This window comes from Mustela erminea, chromosome 9 (genome assembly GCF_009829155.1).
Source record: "Mustela erminea isolate mMusErm1 chromosome 9, mMusErm1.Pri, whole genome shotgun sequence".
NCBI lineage: Eukaryota > Metazoa > Chordata > Mammalia > Carnivora > Mustelidae > Mustela > Mustela erminea.
In genome coordinates this window covers 58,817,793-58,845,320 of record NC_045622.1, presented here as the reverse complement: position 1 = coordinate 58,845,320, position 27,528 = coordinate 58,817,793, and the positions used below count along the sequence as shown (strand labels likewise).

Here is a 27,528-nt window from a genome sequence, read left to right as displayed (position 1 = left end):
GTATTTTTTTTTTTTATCTCATTGAATTTTTTTTAATTTTATTTATTTATTTGACAGAAAGAGAGAGCATGCATACAAGCAGGGCTGTGGGAGAGGGAAAAGCAGGCTCCCCACTAAGCAGGGAGCCCAGTGTGCGGCTGGGTCCCAGGACCCCTGGGATCATGACCTGAGCCGAAGGCAGATGCTTCCCACTGAAACACCCAGGAGCCCCAGTATAGCATTTTCTAAAGATATAGATACACATACACACACACACACACACATATTATATATATATATATATATATATATATATATATATATATATGTATGTATGTTTTGGAGAAGTAGAGGTTGATAGTGAAGAATAAATAATGTGCTCATTGAAAAAGTTATTACTCCATTTTTCTTGATTTATCAATAAATATTTTTTTATTACAGATTTTTAAACTGTATTGAAGTTTTGATGGAGAATTTTATGCAACATGTGGTAAGCTGAATCAGGTATGTCAATTTGTACTTTATGCCAAACATGCAGTAATAATAAATAAAATACAAAGATAATAAAAAGATGCTTGTCATGCTCCTTAGATAGACAAATAGGTAGAAAATACATGATAGATAACAGATACTTAGACGATGAGGATAGATAGATAGATGATAGACAGATAATGAGATGCCATGTAAAAACATATAATTGTGTTGAAGTTGAATCCACAGACCTATGTGGCCGCTGGTCTAGAAGCATATTGGTGATTGGCAACTCAGCACCTGCATGGGACTCAGCATGATAGTGTTCTGTATTTGACAAGGGACCAATATAAGTTACCCTGCTTGGTACATGAAGCTGTTAATCCACATGGGGAGTGGAAATAGGTGTTGTCACAGCCCAAGTCTACTCCCCATAACAAGCCAAGTCTTGAGATAGTTGGTGAGTGTTGGTGGGTGGGAATGGGAACGGCAAAACTGTACACAGCTCTCATTTGGAACAATATCCTTTTACCATTTTAAAAAGAACGGTTGACAAACAAGGAAGGAAGAGTCAACCACTACATCTAATCATGGGGCATAAACAAAATAAATCATTTAAAGGAAAATAAATCATTTCAAGGAAATTTTCACTCAAGTTGAGATTACAAGTAAAATTCTAAAACATATATGAAGACTAACACTGATAAAGAAACTACAATTTCAATACTCACTGGTGAAAAGAGAAAAACTAAAACAATTTAAAAGGAGTTTTGAAGCAGGCATGCTTAAGATCCTCAAAACTTGAAGGCAGCATAATAACAATAAAATTAATGAAAAATTATGAGGGCATAGGTAGATATAAATTGAAAATAAAAATATAAATTGGAAAAGAAAAATAGAGTAATGAAATAAAACTCAATAGTAGAATACATTTCAGACCAGCCACAAATGAAAACAGAATTAGTAAGAGAGTACTACTGAAGAATGCATCAAAATGCAACAAAAACAAATGAAGAGTTTGAAGTTATGAAGTAATCTAACTAGGAAGTTAGATTGAGAAGGTTCAACATGTTCCAGCTAGATAAATTGCTTAGTAGGCAATGTTGAAAGTAATAATGGCAGAAGATATTCAAAATTGAAAAAAAAATACATAACTTTTCAGATTTAAAATGTTACAAGCAGAGTAAGTTCATTATGATCTCCACCCCTTTATTGCATGTGGCACTGCAGTACATCAGTGATAATAAGAACAGCCTAAAGACAAGAGAAGAACATGCTAAGAAAAGGGAATGAGAGAACATGTGCCAGCAAGATATAGATGAACATGAGGAAGTCAGTTGAGGAGTGTCTACTGAAGGATTTCTTTACAGAAATGCATACATCGTTAAGGGGGCAAAAGAAGATGATGAGGCACTCAGGGGTCATTGTAGGAAAGGAGGATACAAAAAGAGAATGGCCGGCACAGACAGGATCGTATGGGCTTCTATAACAAAAATCTACAGTATTCCTCTATTGTCTCTGAATTTTATGTAAATTAATTGAAATTTTAACAGTATGTCAGTTATAATATTTACATTAAAATATTTACATTAAAAAGTCAAAGTATCAAGTTATCAAATTGGAAGAGGCACATGTATAATTATCTTAATTGACAAATCAGTCCTTGTATAGAACTTATACCTATTATAACTTGTATCTGTTATAAGATTCAATTTTGATATAAATTTGTTTTCCTTTTCTCTCAGCTTTTGTTTTCAGTTGGATATTGATGACTTCTTTCCCTATCTTTTTCCATTTAGGCTTATACTTAAGAATTATGTGCATATCACTTAGATTCACAAAGATCTCTATGACTGCAACTGGATAGAGTCAGGCGTCTGAGCCTCTCCCAAGCCATTCATCTTGATTCCCTCATCTACCAGGCATGTCCACCTTCAACACCTCTGAAACTGAAATCTCTACCTTCTACTTGATTGGGAATCAGGGATGGCACGTGCCAACATTTGGGTCCCCATCCCTATTTGCTTCATGTACCTCGTTGCCATCCTGGGGAACTGTACTATTCTGATTTTCATAAAATCAAAGCCATCTCTGCATGAACCCATGTACTACTTTCTTTCCATGTTGGCTCTCTCTGACCTAGGACTGTCCCTCTCTTCTCTCCCTACCATGATAAGGATATTCTTGTTCAATGCTCCAGGAATTTCCCCCAATGCCTGCTTTGCCTAAGAGGTTTTCATTCATGAATTCTCAGCTATAGAGTCATCAATTCTTCTCATCACGTCCTTTGATCACTTTATTGCCATTGCCACCCTCAGAGATACACCTCCATCCTAACCAGTGCCAGAGTCACCAAAACTGGACTTGCTTTTTCTTTGAAAAATGTTTTGTTGATCCTCCCTTGCCCTTTTACTCTAAAACATCTAAGATACTGTAAGAAGAACTTCCTTTCCCATTCCTACTGCCTCCATCAAGATGTCATGAAGCTGGCCTGCTCTGACAACAAGATCAATGTCATCTATGGCTTATTTGTAACTGTCATAGGCATCCTAGACTTCACATTTATTTTCATGTCTTACATGCTGATACTGAAAGCTGTATTGAGCATAGCATCACAGAAGCAAAGGCTCAAGGTCCTCTACATCTGTGTTTCCCCCATCTGTGCTGAGCTCATTTTCTATGTTCCCATTATCTCCCTAGCTGTTATCTATCATTTTGCCAAACATAGGCTCCCAATCATTAAGATCCTCATGACTGTTGTTTTCCTGTTGGTACCACCATTGATGAATCCCATTGTATATGGCATGAAAAGCCAACAGATAAGAAATATAGTTTTAGGGAAGCTGTGTCAGAAACATAGCTGACAAGGATGCTTGACCACATTGAAAACTCAATAAGTACATGACACAGAACAAGCAGAACAAATCAGCAAAGAATCACACCATATATTAATTACTTTACAATATCATCTTTCAACACACTAAGATTGAAGAATCAGTCTTACAAATATTTTGGTTTAGGATTTTGGATTAGGGCTCATATATAAACATAAAATGTATTCTAATGTTCCATTTCATCCAGCTTGCTTTAACCAGCCTTATGTTCATAGTATATGCTTGCCATTGTCATACTTAAAGTTATTCTATATATTTACTTGAGAATTAACAGTGTACATTTACATGGATATTGATCAGAAATGATAGAGGATTTCCTCTTCATTTAAAATAGCCTTCTTCAACTCATAGTTTTCACTTTTATGAAATATGCTAATGCTCTCAGGAATGAAAATTGAAATGGGCAGGAATATGTACATGCACGAGACCAATAAAAGAAACAAATATACACATATGCAGAGTTTACAAAAACATAAGAGAATTTAAGTCATTTGTCCATTTCATTTATTTCAATATTTCCTTCTTGAGCATTAAAATATCACTGTCTGTGTTATGCAGGATAGAAAGTTTCCTGTCTTCCAGGTTTCTATGGGAGTTCTACCTAATGCCATTAACTCATTACACTATATATGATTTGTCTCCCTCCCATGCAAGAATGTAAACCCTAATTAAGACTAATTTTCAAAAAAGGTAAAATTACAGCTCTCTCAAAGACATAAAATGAATATCTATTAGAGATCTAATTGAATTCATCATTTTCTGTAGTCTCAACACCCAGCATGGTGCCCAGAGTGGGGCTTGAATTCATGAACCTGAGATCATGACCTGAACTGAGATCAAAAGTCGGACACTTAACCAACTGAGCCACCCAGGGGCCACAGATTTAACTCACTTTTAATGAAAGAACCAGGCAAATGACACAACCAGTTCAAAGGAGACCCCATATAAAAGATACCTTTATAGACAGGAATATTGACATTAATTTGCAAATGAGTACAGTCTCTTCTACTTCATGGGACACATGCCTATTGACCGTCTATCAGATAGAATTTATTTACAGGTCTACCTACATGAAATACTTTGGTTGCTATTAGTATCTAAAACTTTCAGAGTTGGAAAATAGCTCAAAGGGATTGAAAATGCCAAGTCTCAATACTCAGAATCAAATAACCCATAAGAATGTGTTCTAAACAATGTAGTTTTCCACTGAAACACAGATTTTCCCCTATAGTCTCCCCCATTTTAAATAAAGTGCAATTTCAAAGAAAGATTATTCTTGATCACAAAATAAGGTTTTCACTCAATTTTACCTCATTATTTACACAGATGCAAAAAGAATGGTAATATACCAAATGAGCCTTCTGAAGTTTTCAGTGCTGGAGATTTCTATACAAAATCAGATTGGATATTCAAAAGCTGCTACCACATGCTATATCCAGGATAGGGAGTTGCAACTAAGAAATTGTCTTCATCAAATTATTCCATCAGGTATATATACATTTGGGCAATATATTCTTTTGTCAGACTCCCCAAAACATTCCAGGATCCTGGTCTGTCATGGATGTGAACTCCCTTGCCAGCTTTAAGAGCTATGCCTATATGTTAACAAACAGGCTAATTTACCTCACAGGGCTTTGTCAGCACATATTTTATACAGTCAATTATAGTTCCCTAAAAGTCACTAGTCATACCTGATTAAATGAGCAAGATTTTCAAGTTTGACATTCTAGAAAAGGCCTTGGTTACAACCAGTTCTTCAAAGTATATCCTAGGTAAAGAGAAGACAGGTTCTTTTGGACCTAGGCAAGTACACATTGTCATGAAAAGAAACACATTTAGGGTGCCTGGGTGGCTCAGTCTATTGAGTGTCTGCCTTTGGCTCAGGTCATGATCTCCTGAGACCAAGCCCCACATCCAGCTCCCTGCTCGGCAGGGACCCTGCTTCTCCCTTTTCCTCTGTCTGTCATTCCCCTTGCTTGTGCGCTCTCTCTCTCTCGCTCTCTCTCTCTGTGAAATGAATAAATAAAATAAAATTTAAAAAAAAGAAACACACTAAACGGGAATTGCTGGACTCTGAGGATTCAATGACAATCAGCTACAACATCAAAATGTTTAATTTTACAAAAACAGAATCTACTGGATTAGATTGATTGGAAATATCTTAAGAGAAAAATCCCCTTTATTCAGAAAATAGAACACAAGACAACATCAACAATATTCCAAACAAACATAATAGGATGTTAACCATCAGTTCATTCAGTCCTATGCAATTAATTTTTATTTCTTTGGATCTTGGGCTAACTGTCTCATGAAGATATCATCTATTGACTGAAAAGAGTCCTGGAAATCACCATTCAGCCCACTGGAATAGTCTGGAAGTTACCTAATAGTCTATTCTTTGAAGTTTGAAGTACTCGGTGCAGGCCTTTTCCACAAGCTCTGGCTGGGTCCTTTTCTACTAAAGACAAAATTCTGGCCTGTTGCTAATTGCACAGCTTTCATGAATGCATCAAACAAAAAACTGTAAGGACCTATTTAGGAGGAAGCTTCCATTAAGGTTAAACAATAACCTTGTTGTTTAACCCTTAAACTGTCCCTGCTCCCCTTCCCCCAGGGGACTTACTTAAAAACAAGTCCCGGAAACCAGCCCCAGGTAACAAAGCTCAGATACAAGGGTGGGTCAGGCCAGGTGGAGACATCTGATCAGTAGGGGGATACATACTGTCTCCCTAGTTACCAAGGAGTATGGGCCCCACCCTTTGGGCACCTTTTGGGCTCCAATTCTGACCAAGGTGATAGGCTGGTTCAAATGTCTACTAGAGTAAATTGTAATTCAATTGGTCACCTAGCATGATTGTGCAGCTTTCTCTGTGTGTTACTGTTTCATTGGCCACCTGTGCATGGCCAGGCCCAACCGCATGGCCTTTGCCCTTAAAAGCTAGTCTGTGAAACAGAGAAAGGTCGCCCTCTCTTGTAAGAGGTGCGTCCTCGAATGTTCAGTCTGATTTTTGATGCACAGAATAAAGCTTCGCTTTATATCAGTCTTGCTCCTTTAATCACGGACCCATTTTGGGGGGGACCTAACAAGACATCTATCATTTTAAGATCTTGAAGCTAAAGTAAAAGTGTTAACATTAATCTTAAAATGGCCATTGTTAATTTTACTTACACTATTCAAATATAAAAATTCTAATGAAAGTTCATAATACATATAATGCAACTGACAAGTAAATTTGGTTGTTCCCATAACATGCAAAACAAGATAATAAAACTATTACCAAAAAAAAGTTAAAAAAAAATCTTTAAGGATGGTGATGTATCCTATACATAAGGAAAGTGCATGTTATAGCTATTGTATACAAATCAATAACTATAATTTTTATAGTGAAAACAGTGCTGACATATAACATTGTAATCATGGGAAATAACTTATCCTTATGCCATGAATATCAAGTAAAGAGATTCAGTGAATCTAGAGTAGGCCTAGAAATCTCTATGCTTATAAAATTCTACAGTGAAGCCTGAGTGCAGTTGAAACCTACCATCTTTCTGCAACCCTCAGTTTGTTGCAGCAAAAGAGATAGGTGGGAGGATGAGATAACTTGGCAATAGTCATTGAGGAGGGCAAGTGAATTGATGAGCACTGGGTATAATATGCAGCCAAAGAATCATTGAGCATAATATAAAAAAACTGATGATGTACTATACACTAATTGAATTTAAATAAATAAATAAAATGCATATTCACTTTCTTAAAGAAAAACTACTATCTTTGTAAATGCTAGATGAAAATTAAAGTTTAAAAAATTTGTCAATTTGTAGAAGGAAACAAGTATAAGTTTAAGGGAGTAAAGTTCACTGGAAGAGACAGACACATAAAGGCATGGTTATCACACACTGTGAAATTGTTCTGATTATTCACATAATTCTCTTGATCTTTGAAGATAAGAGCATATTCTGCCAGAGGAAGCAAAGGCGGCTTAAGGGGTGTTTTGCTCAGAGGATTAGTTCTTCTCATTTACAAGGGGCTGAATGACTCTCCTGGGCTACAGTCCCCTTTGAGATTTCACCTACAGGAGTTTTCTTTTTCTCTGGGTATAGCCTGTTGAGCTGAAACCCTCAATGTTCTCTGGGCCAATAGGAAAGAAACAGGGAGGCAGGACTAGACTCTGCAGGTCAAGATAGACTGTTGTGCCTACCTAGGGGTGAAATTCTGGGGACTGTATGCCATCTCCATTTCCTACTTACCCTGACATGTGGCTCCAACAACTTACCAACTTACTGTTAAGCTTCCAGATATTCATAGCTACCAGTTGCCTTTGCACCAGTTCAAGCAAAAAAGTTCACACAGTACCGGCCTGGTTATGGTTGCTGAGTGATTAGGATGGATGCCATTACTCCAACCTTCTAAAAAGCCAAGCAATTTCATAAATGCATGGTATTAGTCCAAAGTCCTGCTAAATGATAACAGTCAAGTGCGAGGCCAGAATCAAGGACCAAGCACAGAGAAATTCAAAGCCAGGTGTTTGAACCTGGCTGGCCCTGGGGTGGTATATTTGCTGAATGGTTGAGTTATTGGTGTGCAGACATGAGAGACCTCTGAGTTTTCAGAGGGCATTAGTAAGGAGGCAAGAAGGATCACAGGGAGTTACTTTCTCCATAGTCTGTCCTAACTCCATATCCTTCTTCATAGTTTTAAATATCTGCTTTACATTTTCACTCTCATGATGAATTGGAAGCAGTCTTATGATTCTAACAAAAAACTATGAGTCCATGGATTTTAAGTAATAGTGTGAAGATGAGTTTTTATATAAATTTCATTTAATCATTTAATTTGTAAATAGTGGCCTCCATATTGAGGGTATAACTTTTCACTCATTTAGTTGTGTCAGTGTACATCAAATGATATCTGCTTATATACAATCCTATGAAGGCAGAAAAGAGGACAAAGAACATCAATGATATCACAGAGCATACAACCTCAATTGACAAAAACTTATTACCTAAGTTTCCTTCTAAGACTTTCATTGTTTTAGCTATTTTTTGTTTCAGCTCTATAATATATTTTTAGATAATTTTTATGTGACATATGATACAAGTCTACCTTCATTCTTTCAGGATGTGGATATTAAGCCTTGCTAGCCCCATATTTTGAAAGAATGTTGTTTTTAAAAACTAATACTCTTAAATAACTACAAATGCAATTGTATTAAGTGATGTCCTTCTTTGATCCTGTATTCTTCCAAACAGTCTTCAAACTAAAAGGCTGGACTATCTTTTAAAAAGTTGCTATAAGAAATAGAGGTTTTGAAATTTACTGCTTCCTTCATGCATGATGAGCTCAGAAAAAGCATTTAAAATATCTATTTGCTGGCAATTAATTGTGTAGATTAACATGCATTCATGTTTCTCTTGATTGCCTATCTATATGGGTCATGCTATTACTCCTAATGATATAGTTTAAAATATATTGTTTTAATCTAAGAATTCTTTTTTTTTTTTATTTTATTTTCTTATTTGACAGAGATCACAAATAGGCAGAGAGGCAGGCATAGAGAGAGGGGGAAGGAGGCTCGCTGCTGAGCAGAGAGTCCAATGCGGGGTTTGATCCCAGGACCCTGAGATCATGACCTGAGCCGAAGGCAGAGGCTTAACCCAATGTGCCCTTAGTCTAAGAATACTTATACAAAAAGCTGCAATCCCAAGATTTATACCAATGTTTAAAGCATACACTGAACTAATCCATTCATGCCATATTCTGATGCCCTCACATTCCTATACACAAATTAAATTATCTCCTCACATTCATTCCTTAATACATCGGAAGTGGACATCTCTACCTTCTTTCTCATTGGGATTCCAGGGATGGAGCATACTCACATTTGGGTCTCCATCCCCATTTGCTTCATGTACCTCCTTGCTATCTTGGGGAACTGCACCATCCTCTTTTTCATAAAAACAGAGACCTCTCTGCATGAGCCTATGTATTATTTTCTCTCCTTGCTGGCCTTTTCTGACCTGGGGTTGTCCATCTCCTCCCTTCCAAACATGCTGAGAATCTTCTTGTTCAATGCCACTGGAATTTCACCTGATGCCTGCTTTGCCCAAGAGTTCTTCATTCATGGATTCTCAGCTATGGAGTCATCAGTACTTTTCATCATGTCCATCGATCGCTTGATAGCCATCTACAGTCCTCTCAGATAACCTCCATCCTGACCAGTGCCAGAGTCACTAAAATTGGCCTCATATTTGCTGCATTATGTATTATGTTTGTTCTCCCTTTCCCCTTTCTTCTAAAGAGACTGAAATTCTGTAGGAAAAGCCTTCTATTCCACTCCTATTGACTCCACCAGGATGTCATGAAGCTGGCCTGTTCTGACAACAAGGTCAATGTCATCTATGGACTGTCTGTAGCTCTTACATCTTTATTGTACTTGGTATGCATTTCTGTGTCTTACATGTTGATCTTAAAAATTGTTCTGGGCATTGCCTCACACTAGGGCCACCTCAAGGTCCTCAACACTTGCATCTCCCATATCTGTGCTGTGTTCATCTTCTATGTGCCTATTGTCATCTTGGCCACCCTTCACCGCTTTGCCAAAAATGTTTCCCCAGTTGTTAGAGTTGTCATAGCTGATATCTTCCTTCTTGTTCCCCCTCTAATGAATCCCATTGTGTACTCTCTGAAGAGTCAGCAGATTAGAAATCTAATCCAGGCAAAACTATGTGAGAAACAATGTTGACGAGCAATTTCTGTCACAATGAAAGCTCAACTCGGCAGTTTTGGAACAGCTATAGAAACCTGAAGATGGTAATGACAGGAAAGAGACCGAACACAAAGAGACACACTGCTTGTACTCAGTGGACCCAGCAAATATCTAGCTATTGATTTAATTAAACAGCAACACAATCTAGAGTAGATGTTTTAGGAGTCAGGATTGGGGTTCTTATCTTCCTGTAGCTAAGTGTCCCACCATCTCCTTTATGATTTTTATCTCTCTGTACAACCAGCTGACTATCAATCTTAGCCATACAGGAGAAGTCCTAATTAGATTGAAAAGATTTTTAAAATATAGTTCTAAACAAAAATAGAAAAGAATAAAATAACATGTTCATGGCTTTCATTATCTTAGGCATGATTATGACTAAAATGTGCTAAGCACACATACCCATACACAGACTCAGCATCTCCTGAACATCTAGTGTGTATATGTGTGTGTTCCTATCACCAATAATTTATGTAAACTATTAAAAATTCTTCTGTCTTATAGTAGTGTCAGATATGTTTGGAGATACAAGGTTCACACACATAAAATGATTTAAATTAAATGTAAAAATAGATACGTAAATATGTAATATTTTACTAATTTATATATTTTTTAAAGATTTTACTTTTTTGTTTGACAGACAGATCACAAGTAGGCAGAGAGACGGGCAGAGAGAGAGGAGGAAGCAGGCTCCCCACGGAGCCGAGAGCCTGATTCCAGGCTCTATCCCAGATAGGATCATGACCTGAACTGAAGGCAGAGGCTTTAACCCACTGAGCCACCCAGGTGCCCCTACTCATTTATATTTTAAATGCTTTGCACAAATTACCTCCTTTGAATGTATATTGGGTTAGCTATTCTTTATCCAAATCTGTATAACATTATTTACTACTGCTGTGATGTTAAGCAATAGTATTTTTTTGTCTATATGCTTAATCAATGTGCAAATGATTTAAGAAGCAATTTAACTTTTGTCTTTGTCAGTACTGAGCAAAGTACCTGGAATATCCTATTCATGTTCATGTAAGTATTTCATAATTATGAACAAATTTTCTATTTGACAAGGCTCTGCTGTGGGATCTAGATGGTTTATCTGTCCTAGATTGTTTTCATACAAATATATATGTTAGAAAAATATGCACACATTTTCAAGTAGAAGAGGGAGTATTTTTTAGCCTTAGAAATCACTATAATAAGAGATGTATGATAAATCATTAAAAAGCCAATGTAGATTTTTTTTATGTTTATCAGGGTTCTTATTTGGAAGTGTGTTTTCACCATTTCTAGATATTTACAAAGGATATGCATGCTTGCTCTAGAGGTTCTAGTTCCATCCATGTCATTGCAAATGGCAAGATTTCATTCTTTTTGATGGCTAAGTAATATTCCATTATATATATATACATATATACCACATCCTCTAACAGACACATGAAAAAATGCTCAATACCATTCAGGATGAGGAAAATAAAAATCAAAACCACAGTGAGATACCTCACACCAATCAGAATGGCTAAAATTAACAACTCAGTAAATGACAGATGTTGGCGAGGATGTAGAGAAAGGGGAATCCTCTTACGCTGTTGGTGGGAATGAAAAATGGTGCAGCCATTCTGGAAAACACTATGGAGATTCCTCAGAATGTTGAAAACAGAGCTAATCTACAACCCAGCAATTGCATTGCTATTTATTTATCCGAAACATACAAATATAGTGATTCGAAGGAGTATATGCACCCCCATGTTTATAGAAGCAATGTCCATGATAGCCATACCATGGAAACAGCTAGATGACCATAGAAGGGTAAATGGAAAAAGATGTGGTATATGTATGCAATCCATTTTTTTTAAACATTTTTCTTATTGAGAGAGAGACAGTGAGAGCATGAACGAGGAGAAGGTCAGAGGGAGAAGCAGACTCCCCCGTGGATCTGGGAGCCCGATGTTGGACTCAATTCTGGGACTCCAGAATCATGACCTGAGCTGAAGGCAGTTGCTTAACCAACTGAACCACCCAGGCACCCCTATATGCAATCTATTTTTAATAAACTTTGTAAGTATATAAAAATATTCCATGATTTTAATCAGCCTTGGAAGATATGAATAAAATGTATGATAGTAAATCCAAAGAATTAACCTATGTCTGGGAAATCCTACTAATGTAGAGCTAGAAAAGAAAATAAAAGCAAAGTAAATAGCTCTTGGAAATCATTTTAAAAATGAAGTAATCTAAAAAAAAGGGGGGGGGGAGTAATCTAGGTATCACAATCCTAGATTCCAAGATATACTACAAAGCTCTGTAATAATCAGAACAGTATGGTACTGGCACACAAAAACATACACTTAAGTTAATGGAATGGAATAAAGAGCCCAGAAATAAACCCATGCTTCTATGGTCAGTTAATACAATAACAGGCAAGAATATGCAATGAGAAAAAGATAGTCTCTTCAACAAGTGGATGCTGGGAAAACCAAAAAGTGACATGCAAAAGAATGAAATTGGGCCATTTTCTTACACCAGGCACAAAAATAAACCCCAAATGCGTTAAAGACCTAAATGTCAGATGTGAAACCAAAAAATTCCTAGAAGAAAACATAGGCTGTAACTTCTTTGATATCAGTTGTAGAAACATTATTCTAGATATGTCTTCTAGCAAGGGAAATAAAAGCAAAATTAAACTAGTAGATCCTACTCCAAAATAAGAAGAGCTTTTACAGTGAAAGAAAATACCAATAAAATTAAAAGGAAATGTACTGAATAGGAGAAGATATTTGTAAATGACATATATTATAACAGCTTAATAGATAAAATCTATAAAGAACTCATACAACACAACTCCTAAAAAACAAGCAACCTAATTAAAAATGGCCAGAAAACCTGAAGAGACATTTTTCTAAAGAAGGCATACAAATGGTCAAGAAACATGCAAGAAGTGCAACATTACTAATCATCAGGAAAATGCAAATCAAAACCACCATCAGGCATCACCTTACATCCATCAAAATAACTAAAATCAAAAAGACAAGAAATGATAAGTGTTATGAGGATGTGGAGAAAAAGGAACCCTCAGGCACTATTAGTAGGAATGCAAACTGATGCAGCCACTGTGGAAACAGTACAAAGTTTCTTCAAGAAATTAAAAAATACAATTACCATATAACCCAGTAGTTCCGCTGCTGGATATTTATCCAAAGTAAACAAAAATACCAATGTGAAATGATATATGTAACCCTATGTTTATTGCAGCATCATTTACAATATGATAAGCAAGAAATAGTGTGTATTTATATTTGCAACAAATACAATGCTAAGCGAAATAAATCAGAGAAAGACAAATACCATATGATTCCATTCATAAGTGGAATTTAGGAAACAAAACAAATGAATAAATATTTTTTAAAGAGATAAAACCAAAACAACGCAACAACAAAACCCCCAGATTCTTAAATACACAGAACAAACTGGTCATTACCAGAGGGGAGGTAGATAGGGGAATGACTAAAATAGATAAAGGGCATTAAGAGTACACTTAGCTTGATGAGCATGTTTATTTTTAGAATTTAGTTGTAAAAACGAGAGTAATCTCATCTGTATATAGGACTCTCATCAGATCTATGGGATCTCAGTGAAAGTTCCCTACTGAATTTAAACCTAATTCTAACGCTAATACCATTACTCCACACTCAACCAACCTTGAAAATCAAAAAGCTTGCTTTGATGAGATACACACTCCATTACAAGTGACAACAAACCAAATAATATTATTAAAACATTCTTAGATAAGATATTATAACATCCTACAGATACAGAGTGAAACCTGTTAGACTCTCGGGAGCTACAGCATATCTCAGGGCAGGAAAGAGGGTGTTAGCACCACCAACTCTCACTGTCTTCACTTCTCTTTTCTACTTTGTCAGTGTTCTCAATGGAGCTAACCCATATGCTATGGTAAATTGTCATGAGCTGAACGAACAGGCAGTGGGGACACTTCTTACATCTCATCTAACAGAGGAGAGAGAACTTTCACTATCAGCTCCATTTAAAGATCCAGGGAGAGGATTGAATACAGCTTTCTTATTCTCCTAAAGTGCATGGACACTATATCCAAGGAGATGAGTTTAATGCCAATGGCAAAATTAATCATGGCAAATGTACTTAATAATAATTGTGAATCATTATGGAAAAATAAAGTCATCTTTGGAAAGTTATGCTTAAGAATAGAGACAGGCAGCCAGGTATGTGCTATCTTAACCGACAGCACCTACACAAGACCCATGAAAGCACACTTCCTGAATATAACTGAAGTTATATCTTTGTTTTCAAATATTCTTTCCTAATAAATGAACTATACCTGTATGTTTCTGTTGAGCAATTGCTTAATCTGCAGTCCATCTGTTTGATATGCATATTTTTATTCACATTTGATGCATAGAACCAAAAGGAACTTCAACTAATCTGTCATGCCTTTTTATATACATATATATAAGAAAAAATGTTTCAGGGACACCTGGGTGGTTCAGTCAGTTAATCCTCTGCCTTCAACTCAGGTCATGATCCTAGAATCCTGGGATCAAGTCCCACATTAAGCTCCTTGCTCAGCAGGAAGACTGCTTCTCCCTCTGGTTGCAGCTCCCTCTGCTTATGCTCTCTCTCTCTCAAATAAATAAAATGAAATCTTAAAAAAATGCTTCAAATCTGCATGATCAAATATTAATAATTATGATATGTACACATAATTCACCCTATTGTGTCATAATATTCCATATTTGAAATATTTTTATATGCAAATAAAACTTTCAAAATAATATATTAATGCACATGCAAAAATATAAATAATGCCCACTTACACAGTAAAAATTCATATGAATAGATGTTACATTTACCAAAGCACTATCCTTTTACTCCATAGCAAGCACAGCCAAAAGGGAAAGATACTAAAGATACTAAAGTTAAAAATAGTATATGATTTAAGATGCCATTTTTTTTTTACAATTCAATTCATTCATTCATTTATTCCACATTTACTAACCTATCACATGCCATTCAATGTGCTAGAGACTGCTCATACAAAAATAGCCATTATAGATATGACAACTGCCCTGTTGTAGCTTGTTAACATTGTCATAGGACAAATGGAATCTGTCTCCAAAGTTGGGCAATAATCCAAAAACACAGAACACCACCATTGCAATTCTGACACACACACATACACATACAATAATAATAAAAACCCAGATACATTCTACCATTTCCTTTATGAGAAGGAATCAGAAAGTGCAGAGAAAAAGCAAGAGTTAAAGGTAGAGATTCTGACAACATAGCCAAGAGAACTTATTTCCAAGGAGGATGAAAACAATAGGACATGGGTAAAATAAAAAAAGTCATAAAGTTCAAGAAAGATTATTATAGTGGATTATGGTAATATTCTGTTATACTTTCTCTCTTTGATCAACTCAGTATTAGCTCCCATCCAAGACTGTATATTAATGTATACATTATATATATTTATAATGGAGGTAAATAAATATATACATATGTGTGTGCGTGTGTGTGTGTGTGTGTGTGTGTGTGTTGCTTCAAGAACATTTTCTCTGGAATCCTTAAATATTTTTCCTTTTCTTTGATATAAAGGTCAATAAATGTGAGGTTACATGTTCCATATAATTCCCCAGAATTGACTAATAGTTTAGAATGAATAAAAAACTGTAAGATTCTATCATCCATTCAATCCATAACTCCACAAATATTGATTGACCATCTTCATTGCATGAAATGTGTTCAGTTACCAGGCATCCAACATACCTGAGTTTCTACCTTACCTCTACCATACAACATTTATATGATCTAAGAGAGACAAGCTGACCTCCTTGAGAAATATTTTCTTCATCAGTAAAATGAAGATAATAACTGTGTTTTTTAATCCAAAGATTCATGACTCAAAATCACCATCCAGTAATGAATGAAAGTCAATAAGTGGAAGAAATTAAATTCTCAATAAATGTTGGCTATTACTATGAATAAGATGTGAGCCTGAAGAAATTAAAGGGATCAAATTTTAAGTTCATATAATATTAAGCATAAAAGCTTATTATGGAGATGGGGTCCTAAGAAGAGGTCAGAATTGGAAAAATTCTTTAACTCTTGCTTTTTCTCTGCACTTTCTGATTCCTTCTCATAAAGGAAATGGTAGAATGTATCTGGGTTTTTATTATTATTGTATGTGTATGTGTGTGTGTCAGAATTGCAATGGTGGTGTTCTGTGTTTTTTTTTTTTTCATAAAAGCTTATTATGGAGATGGGGTCCTAAGAAGAGGTCAGAATTGAAGTCTATTGGAAGTTGATTTTAATGGATATTTATATTCATTTCATTAAGTGAAGTTGATTTTAAGGGATATTTAGCTAGCGATGTCCGGGAATAAATAAGTAAAAGGGTGGATCCAGGCTTCAGGATTTAAGCCTAGGCTAAAAATGTATATCACAAGGTGTTTGTCTTATACCATTTCCTTGAATGCATAGATTCAACTCACAGCATTTCTGTTTTCACTCTGTTCAGAGCAGAGGAGTAGTATCTGAGACAAATGAATACCCAACGGAAGTGTCAGAGACTTTGCATGGGCTTTATCGTGTCTTTACCACCCCTCGTTGTTAAGAAACTCTTTCTAACCAAAAGGTCCCTAATTTAAAGCCTAGATACTTCTTTCATTTCTTTGGTATTAACCATTTCTGTGGATTTACTGCATCTGCACATGTTTATTCTTACTCTTAACAGATTCATCCTGGCTGCAATTCCCCCAGGGTTCAATGTCCCTTGGGATTTTGAGACAAGCCTTTGTATATAAGGAGGCACCTTTGGTGACAGACTAGGCATTGACTTCTAGGATCCTTCAGCTACTCTCAGAAGTACTCTCCAAAATGTCCAATTTCTGGTGAGTGCTCAGATATCATCATCTATTTTGCTTTCATTTTCTTTTTTGACAATCAACTGCATACAACTTCATATAGACCAAGAAGAGGCTTTCAGAGGCTTCTAGGAAATTTTTTCTTTCAGAGACTTATAAATGGGCTATTTATCTTTTAGGGAATCAATCTTCAACAGAATTCAGATTCTCCTAAATTATGATACTGACTACTTCATTATTATTAATCTTTTGTCAACACGATACATGTGGTCACAAATTCCAGGCCAGAACAGAAGACATTACATGTCAGTAATCTCTGCAGTAACTGCCCTTACAAATATACACATGATTTGAAAATAGTGTGAATTTTTTAAAAGGATATTTCAATAACAATAAATTTGAGTTAGCAAGGAATAGAACCCAGGATAGTTTATGAAATCATACTTTTGTGGGAGTTCCAGGATCTAGGAAGAAATAAAGTTGTGAGATTCCTTTGTTTTCACAGTGTCATTCTAGAAATCATATGTTCTGCCCAGCATCTTATCTGGGATGTGAAAGCAAGGAATAGTAGAAAATTCCACATTAATTGATTACAGTTTACTAGTATTTCACAGGGAAAATGAAATTAGATTAATATCTGAATGAAAAATATATTTCCAGTTTCTCAATAAGAAAACCATGGTCAAAAGGAGTTTTCTTCATCTATTATATAGGTAGATATCAGTCTAAATTGACATCCACTTCTCACTATATGATAGTTTCATAAATATTTTATTCTGCTGAAAAAGAGCTGAAAAGAGCCAAATTTCAACAACTGCATTTTTCTGCCAAATTTCCAGACATCCATATTTACTAACTCAAGAATCTCTATTTCATTGTGTAGAGCCCTCTAAATGCACCATGTCCATTATTAACAAATCGAATGTTGAAATCACCACCTTCTTCTTGGTTGGGATGCCAGGGCTGGAATATGCACACATCTGGATCTCTATCCCCATCTGCAGCATGTATCTTTTTGCTATTCTGGGAAACTGCACCATCCTTTTTGTCATCAAGACAGAGCCCTCCTTGCATGAGCCCATGTACTACTTCCTTTCCATGTTGGCCATGTCTGACATGGGCTTGTCCTTCTCTTCTCTACCCACCATGGGGAGGATCTTCTTATTCAACATCCCTGAAATTTCTGCTAATGCCTGCTTTGCCCAGGAATTCTTCATCCATGGATTCACAGCAGTGGAATCTTCAGTGCTCCTGATCATGTCATTTGACCGCTTCCTAGCCATCCACAGCCCTCTCAGATACAGTTCCATTCTGACTCCTGTCAGAGTTGCAAAAATAGGAATAGTATTATTCCTTAAGAGTGTCCTTCTAGTCCTGCCCTTCCCCTTCACTCTCAGAAGTTTGAAATATTGTAGTAAAAGCCAATTATCCCATTCCTACTGTCTCCACCAGGATGTCATGAAGTTAGCCTGCTCTGACAACCGAATTGATGTCATCTATGGCTTTTTTGGAGCACTCTGCCTTATGGTAGACTTTATGCTCATTGCTGTGTCTTATGTCCTGATCCTCAAGACTGTGCTGGGGATTGCATCCCGAAAGGAGCAACTCAAGGCCCTCAATACTTGTGTTTCACACATCTGTGCAGTGATCATCTTCTATCTGCCCATCATCAACCTGGCCATTGTCCATCGCTTTGTCAGACATGTCTCACCTCTCTTCAATGTTCTCATGGCAAATATTCTTTTACTTGTGCCTCCAATGATGAATCCCATTGTGTACTGCGTAAAAACCAGGCAAATTAGAGTGAGAGTTCTCGCAAAATTGTGTCAGAAGCAGATACAACAGTGATGTGTAATAGGAAACATAGTGGCCAGTTGTTTGGGGAAAGATTTCTAAGATAAGTTGCAGAGAACCATTATTTGACATGAAGAGGAATCAGTATCACTTTTTGTTGTTATGTAAGATTTATTTCATTCACAAGGAATACTGGTCATGGGTATAAATAGCAGAAAGTGCATATCTTGAGATCTCCCCCTTAAGGCATCTAGAAAAATCTATGACCAGGATGAAAATAGATATATTATAATGTGATCTATGATAAAAACACACAAAAAATGCTAATACAGAAAAATGATCATGTATATCCTTCCAAGGGATATATAGAAGTGGATTCCTCATCCCTCAAATGCAGTTCATCTGTATTAATTTCTTTCAGGTCTAAACTCAAATTACAACCTAGTATCTCTTCCTCCCACTATTTCTATTTTAGTCATATCAGTATAAGTCATTGATATCACTTTAATGAAATACTGCAATAACCTCACAAGTTCCTAAACATCTACTTTTGCTAATTTCTAATTGATTATTTATGCAAGGCAAGAGTTATGTCTTTAAAATGAAAATTAGATAATGTGATAATGACTATTTTAAATATGAAGTTCATTTTTCTTTGAGAATAGAATTAAAGCAATGAATTTCATACTATCAGACCATACATTGACTGGCTCTTCTCTACTTCTCCAACATCTTCAGGTAGTCATTAAACTCCAACCATTTTGGACTTCTGCATATTTGTAGAATTTACAGAGATTCTGCTTCTTGTAAGTTATCACATCTGACCTTCAATTTTAGAATATTATTGATCCCAATTTCATATATTTATTTCTATTCAATTTTCAGTTATATTCTGACTTAATTTCACTCTAATTTCTTCTAATACTTCTTCTAATATTCTCTAATACATCTAATTTAGAAGTATTTCTAAAATATTTCCCTAAACCCTCAGTCCAAAACAGAACCTTCTTTTTGAATTTTCTTTCATAACTTGTTTATCCTCTGTTTATTATTATTTGCAATCAGAGATATAATTTTGTTCTTTTCTTTTTACTTTCTGAATAAAGTGTGCTTTCAAAGAAAGGCAAATATTCATTTTGTTTCTATGTCCCTAATGTGTAGCATATTTTCTGATGGTGAGTAAATCTGCAATAAATAATTATTGAATGAATATGCAACTGAGCCCACATTTGGAGAAAGGAGAATTACTTTGGAAGAGCTCAGTAACACTCCACCCAGATGTGAAATAATTGTCTTCAGTTGTGTGCTACAAAGACAGATATATCGCAGATGCTCAAAAATGCTAAAAATATATATATATAGGATTAAGGAGGAATTTATTGTTTTGGTTGTGCTAAGTGACAAACAGTCCAACTTACTTTCCTAACATGACCACAAAACTCAGATCATTGAATAGAGTTTTCATCCTTTCTCATGCCCGCTCATTAACTCAAGTCTTATCCACAAATCACAACAATTCTTGTCTCCTACATTTGTATCCTCAGGTGAATCAAGAAACAAAGTCCATAAATGTCAAATGCTTAGTGAATAATAATGAACTCATACTTAGAAGGTACCTCTGAATTAATGAAAAGTTTTTACAGCCACAAACATTATTTTTGAACCTCTTATGTGTGCAACATGTGCTTCCAGGCATTTTCAGGCATATATTTTATTTGATTTTCATAATACCCTGTCTTTATATAAAACATTCCTGCCTATTTTTTTCAGTCGAAGATAGTGAGGCTCTGAGAAACTGATTTCGTGAAATTCACGTGGACAGGAAATTAAAAGCTTTAATTCAAATGTTTTTATACCCCAGGATAGTACTATCTTGGCTACATATTAGCTTTCACATACATTCAGGATTGCACCTGTTTCCACAATGTGTCCCAAAATAGGAAATCCCATGATCAGATCAGAGCAAGAAATTTTTCTGTTTCTTGGGTGTCTGAATCTACCCCAAAGCCTCACAGTGCACCTGTGAAAGCAGCCAATATGTTATCACCTTCAAAAATAGAGTAGTGGGGCAGCTATAGGATAGAGAGCTCCATTCCAAGTAAGATACATTGAAAAGTAGTTGGGTGATGGGCATTAAGGAAGGCATGTCATGTGATAAGCCCTGGATATTATACAGAACTGATAAATTATTGAACACTACATCTGAAACTAATGTTGTACTATATGTTGACTAACTGAATTTAAATAAATTTTTTTTTTTAAAGAGAAGTAAAGGATCACTGGTAGCAAGTAAATTGAGAACTTAGCAGGGCAAATCCCATTACACTTACATTACACTTTTGAGAATAATTCTCTTTTGCTTTATGTTCTGTCCTCCAGGTCTTCCAGGGTAGCATCCTTGCATTTTTAGACCATCTGAGTTTTGGCCTTGTCCCTTCCACCTGGGTACTGGCAGTCTGTTCCATTGGAATGAAAGCTGTGGCTCCATCCTTTGAACCCAAAGAGGAAATAGCCTTGTCTCCCAAGCCTTTGACTCTCTGGGTCCAGGGTAGTCTTGGCAGCCCTGCTGAAGTCTGAACCACCACTGGGGTCATTCCTCCTTTTTCTTGAAGGCTAATGCATTTTTGTAGCTTAAAATGGGACTAGTGGCCGTCCCATAGCCTCTCAAAAGTCTGACACATTTCCTTCATTTCATCTTATTTATGTCCCCATCAGTAAAAACTGCCAACATTTCTGTTTGTGTATAATGCTCTAAAACCCTTTTGGCTTCCCATACAATTAGCAAGGTCATCACAGATTTTTCTTCAGAAGCTACCATAGAGGAAAGATACCTCAGTATACAGCTGAGTTCATCTCCTCTGAAACAAAAGGCTTTTGAAATGTTGAAGTGTGCTAAAGGAAAGTATCTAAAGATGTGGGGAGGGAGAGTGTGGCCACTGTGATTAGGTTATTCGTATTTGATTAATAGAGTTTGCTCAAATTAGGCTTCTAAATTCTCACAGAGACTAGGTGGCCGGGGTACTATCTTTCTTGATTATTTAATTTCAAAGGGATGGCTCTACCATGTCCTTGAGAAAAAAGACATTCCTGATTATAGAAGATACTATAGAAATTTATAGAAGATACTGTAATCTTCTATACAGAAGATACTATAGAAGATTATAGAAGATACAAAGAGACAGAGAAAGGATTTACCATTGTAAATTTTCTAAAGTAAATGCTATAAGAAAAGGCAGATCAGGGGCTTATCTCAGGTTTTAATTGAAACAACCAGTAAATTCTTTGGGCAGGTCTCATGACCTCAGGAGAGGTCATGGACACCTGGGTGGCCTACCTGGTTAGCCATCTCCCTTCAGCTCAGGGTCCTGGGATTGAGCCTTGAGTGGGACTCTGTGTTCAGCAGAGAGTCTGTTTTCTCCCTCTGCTCTTCCCCTGCTTGTGCTCTCTCTCATATAAATAAATAAAATATTTAAAATATTTAATGTATATTTGGATGTCTACAAACATGGATTGTTTTTAGTAATTAGTATCTATCATTTACAAAATTGTAATGTAGCACAAAGACACAATAAGGCACAAAGCCAACAATAACCAGGATCAGATAACTCAGAAGGCTGTGCTCTAAACAACGCATAGTTTTCCACTGAAGCACAATTTTTCCCTTTAGTGTCCCCCATTTAAGTAAAATATAATCTGAAAGAATAATTACTCTTTTTTAAAAGATTTTATTTATTTATTTGACAAAGATCACAAGTAAGCAGAGAGGCAGGTGGCGGGGTGGGGGGAATCAGGCTCCCTGCTGAGTAGAGACCACCCCCATACCCCAGATACGGGACTTAATTACAGGATCCTGGGATTATGACCTGAGCTGAAGGTAGAGGCCTTAACCCACTGAGCCACCCAGGCACCCCGAATAATTACTCTTAATTGTAAAAGGATGCTAACTCATTAGATTTGGGGGCTTATATATATATAAAGGCAGGAAGGATGTTAAATTGCCATAAAGGTCTTGCTAAATTCGCAGTGCTAGAGATTTTCATAAGAAATCTCAATTGAGGTGTGCCTGGGGGCTCAGTCAATTAGGCATCATCCTTCTGCTCCAGTCATGATCCCAGGACAAGGGATCCAACCCAGGGGCTATCTCCCTACTCAGCAAGGGGTCTGTTTCTCCCTCTCCCTCTGCCCCTCCACCTTCTTGTGCTCTCTCTCTCTCTTTCTTAAAATAAATAAATAAATAGATAGATAGATAGATAGATAAAAAGAAATCTCACAATGAAAAGCTGCTAGTATTTGATGTATTGAGAGTAGGAAACCAGTCTAAGAAATTTTCTCCATCAGATTTCCCCTATAGTCCCTGTATATTTCAAACAAATTCTTCTCTTCTTGAAGTCATCAAAACATCTCTAGGCTCCTTGCTTGTCACAGAAGTGACCTCTCTGAACTGTTTGAAGGCTGAACTATATAACCAATTGCCAAGTCTGTTTTTCTCAGCGGACTTTGTCAGCACTAGATCTATAAGGTCAACTTTAGATCCTTTACAGTTGTTGATAATACCTGATTACATGAACAATGTTCTCAAGTATGCCATCCCCAGCCATGCTCTGGTTGCATAACCAATTTTTCCAATCACTTCTTGCTAAAAATGCAAACCAGCTTTTATTGAACCTATAGAAATAACTGCATTGCCATGAAAAGTAAGGATACTCAGTAAGAATTTTTGAACTTGAAGAACTCAGTTAGAAATAGGTAACATTTTGGAGCTCCTGGGTAGTTCAATCTGTTAAGCATGTTGCCTTTCAGCTCTGGGCATGATCTCAAGGTCCTGGCATCTGGCCCTGAGTTGGGCTCCCTGCTCAGCAGTGAGTCTATGTCTCCCTGCTCAGCAGTGAGTCTGTGTCTCCCTCTCCCTCTGCCCCTCTGCCTGCTTGGACATGCACTCTCTCTCTCAAATAAACAAATAAAATCTTTTTTAAAAAGCATGTAATGTTTTTAAATGTTTCATTTCAGTTTATAAAAGCAGTGTCTCATAGATTATTATAATTGCTGATGGCTTAATAAGACTTTTATATATCCAAAAATAAAACATTAAAAAAATTAAACAAGGGGCGCCTAGGTGGCTCAGTTGGTTAAGCAGCTGCCTTTGGCTTGGGTTGTGATCCCAGTATCCTGGGATGGAGTCCCACATCGGGCTCCTTGCTCAGCGGGAAACCTGTTTATCCCTCTGCCTCTAACTGTGCTCACTCTCTCTGACAAATAAATAAAAATCTTTTAAAAAATTTTTTTAAATAATAAAATAAAATAAATTAAACAATATTCAAAACAAACACAATAAAATGTACCTCATCAGTGCAATCAGAGTTGTCTAATTCCTCTGCTAAATCCAGGATTAGTAGTCCCCCAGAAGGGTCTCTCTCTCAACTATGAACAGTCCTGGCTAACATGACTCAGTCCGATGGCACAGACTGATAGTTACCTAAGAATCTGGTTTTGAAATGTGGAGTACTACTATAGTCCTTTTCCCTGGGCATTGAGACCAGCCTTCCATGTTGAAGACCCAAAACTCTGGCCTATTGAAGATTGCAGAGCTGTCAGATAAGCATCAGAACAACAAAAAAATACTATCTACAGTTTTAAGATAGTTAAGATAGCTAAAATTACTTAAAATGATTATAATTAATATTTTTCTGACGACTTTCACATGGCAAAGTTCCAAGGAGAGTTGGTAAAAGAATAATACAACTGACAAGAAAATTTTGTTGGCAAAAATTTTGTTGATAGGCAAAACAGGATAATTAAGTCATTACAAAGAACAAAGTTCTGGATAATCATCTCTAAGAATAATGATAAAGCAGATTTTCAAGGACAATAGATGTTGCATTTTTGTATAAAAATTGATAAATAGAAATTTTTCAGAGGAAAGTACCTTGTCTCACATTAGTCACAAGAAACAATATATATATTGTAACAAGCAAGTATCAAAACTACACCAAAAACATCAAGGAAAGAGATTCAGTGAGTCTAGAATAGGACCTAGACATCTGCATTTTTATAAAACCCCATATTAACTCTATCTGTATCTCCGTTTAAAACCCTTTGATCTTGAAGATGCTCAATTACAATTAAAATTTCAAAACCTCTCAACTTGTACAAGAAAAACTCTGTAACTTTCAGGAAGTAAATCTACAGGAGGAGGCAGACACAGAAAGTTTTAAGTACATAATCTGAAACTGCTCTAATATTCACATGGCACTCTGGGATCATGGGTGGGGCAACCATAATTGTACCAGAAGGAGCATAGGAGGCTTCAGAGTGTTCTCCACAAATGACTAATTCTGACACTCTCATGGTCTCTGGTCTCCTCTGAAGGTTCACCTGTGGGGAATTTTCTTTTTCTTCTGAGTATATCCTGTTAAGCTGGACTCTCCAGAGGTTTCTGGGCCACTGGGAAAACATCGAGGATGGCTAGATTGTGTGAGTCAGCATATATCAATGTGCTTATACATCAGCAAAAGCCTAGTAACTGTGTGCCACCTCTAGTTCCTCTTTATTGGGACGTGTGGTACAATGATGTGCCTACCCACTTGCTGTTAAGTTTCCTGAGAGACACAGGTGTCAGTCCCTTTTGATCAACTCAAGCAAAACAGGTCTGTATTATGAGTTCATGTGCTTCCCCAGTGCTTAGCATGAATGCCAGCAGGCCAATTTTCTAAAAAGTGCAATACATGTGAGTGCATAGGTGGAAATTCATGATCCTGCCAACCATGAGCATCAACTTGTTGATAGGTGCAGGTCACAGCAAGAAACTCCAAGAAAAGAACATTGACCTAGATATTGAGTGATGTGGTTTGTTGTTGTCACAGTTGTCCCCTTCTGTGATAATATAAGTTGTTTCTGGGTGTGGGTATGTGTGTTTACTGAGCTTCGGGTGGGCATCAGAGAAAAAATGGTGGCCTCCATCAGTCTTTCTCCACCTGCCCTAACCCTGCTTGCTTCTGGTTAGATTTAAAAATCCTTGCTTTACATTTCCCTCTTGATAAACAAGAAAGCAACCTTATGATTCTAACAAAAATGGTAACTATGAGCTCATAGTTTTAAAATCATCTTTTAAGGGTGTTTTTTTTTTTGCATAAATTTTATTTAATTTGAAGGCACAGCCCTGCAAGATGAGGTTATAAATTTTTCATTCATTCAGTGTTTGTCAGTACATATTGAACATCGGTGACCTGGGATCTATGCAGCCAGAGAGAGGAGGCCAAACAGTACTGTCATCAGTGGGACCCAATGTGACCTGAGTTACTGTTAATCTCTGACCAAGAATTTGAGGATTAATTTGGGCCCACTAGGTATAAAGGATTAAAAGAAAACAAAACAACAAAACATCATTTCCAAGCTGTAGGAATTATAGGTATTGCTCAAATTTTACAACATTAAAATTGTCATATTCTGTCTTAAGTTCACCTAACACAAAGAAAAGAATCTACACTATCATTTGGAAATATGTACCTTTATTTTTTTTAAGATTTTATTTATTTATTGGACAGAGAGATCACAAGTAGGCAGTGAGGCAGGCAGAGAGAGAGGAGGAAGCAGGCTCCCCGTTGAGCAGAGAGCGCAATGCGGGGCTCGATCACCAGCACCCTGGGATCATAACCTGAGCTGAAGGCAGAGGCTTAACCCACTGAGCCACCCAGGTGCCCCTGGAAATATGTATCTTTTAAACAAGTGACTGCTGCCCGTTGATCAAACAATCTTGCATTTCAAATCATCTTATAAAGAAAGAGTATGCAGCATGAAGCTCTAAACACATGAAATATTTAGAGGCTAACAAACTCAGCTGGTAGAACAAAGGACTTAAGTGGAGGAGTGAGGTGGGAAAGAGGCTGGAAATGTGTGTAGCCAAACTAGGGAGAGGGCAAGGTCAGACAAGGACTTGGACATTAGAGTGCACTTATGAGTTTTCTTAGGGGAAGATGGACTGATCAGATTAATGATAGAGGAAGGCAACTCTGAAACCTGGCACAAAGGCAATTGTAACAATTGTGTACCTATACTGCCCCCCCCACTTTTGACAGTTTTTATTTTAAATCAATTAGTGAACATACAGGGTAATATTAGTTTCAGGTGTACAATTTAGTGATCTGGCAATTCTATATACCCCCAGAGCTCATCACAGCGAGTACCCTCCTTAGCCCCCATAATCTTGTTTCACCCACCCCCCACTCACCTCCCCTCTGGTGACTATAAGTTTGTTCTCTAGTGTTGAGACTGTTTTCTGGTTTGCCTCTCTCTTTCTTTTTCCCCACTAAGCTTCTTTGTTTTTTTAAATTTCACATGTGAGTGAAATCATTAGGTATTTGCCTTTCTCTGACTAACTTATTTAACTTAGCATAATATTCTCTAGCTCCATACACATTGCTACAAGTGTCAAGATTTCATTATCTCTTATACCTGATATATATATATACCTGATATATATATATATATTTTTTTTATATATATATAAAATCTCTTATACCTGATATATATATATATGTATCTCTTATACCATATATATATATATGTATATATATATATATATTCCTAAGATTATATGAAAAGGCAACACCTTGAAGAGGGATGAGGGAAAGTGAGGGCAAGAACAAAGAACAAAGCAGTGTAAGGTGACATTGCTAGATGCCTCTTGGAGGAAGAATATAAATTCTCTAATGACTGTGTATTGTTGTG

The 27,528-nt window shown here is 36.5% G+C and overlaps 1 protein-coding gene and 2 pseudogenes across 1 annotated transcript; all 3 read left to right on the top strand.

Annotated features, from left to right (window-relative positions):
- Window positions 1-2,374: 2,374 nt before the first annotated feature.
- LOC116599761 lies at window positions 2,375-3,314 on the top strand (annotated as a pseudogene).
- Window positions 3,315-9,161: 5,847 nt separating this feature from the next.
- On the top strand, window positions 9,162-10,087 carry LOC116599760 (annotated as a pseudogene).
- A 7,823-nt stretch (window positions 10,088-17,910) lies between these two features.
- Window positions 17,911-18,858, top strand: LOC116599759 (olfactory receptor 51A4). Its single transcript, XM_032359737.1, has one exon. It carries the CDS (start codon window positions 17,911-17,913, stop codon window positions 18,856-18,858), a length of 948 nt encoding a protein of 315 aa, XP_032215628.1.
- Window positions 18,859-27,528: the final 8,670 nt, after the last annotated feature.

Bases quoted from the DNA above. Each gene is read 5' to 3' on its own strand.
- LOC116599759 (XM_032359737.1), top strand. From the start codon at position 17,911: ATGTCCATTATTAACAAATCGAATGTTGAAATCACCACCTTCTTCTTG.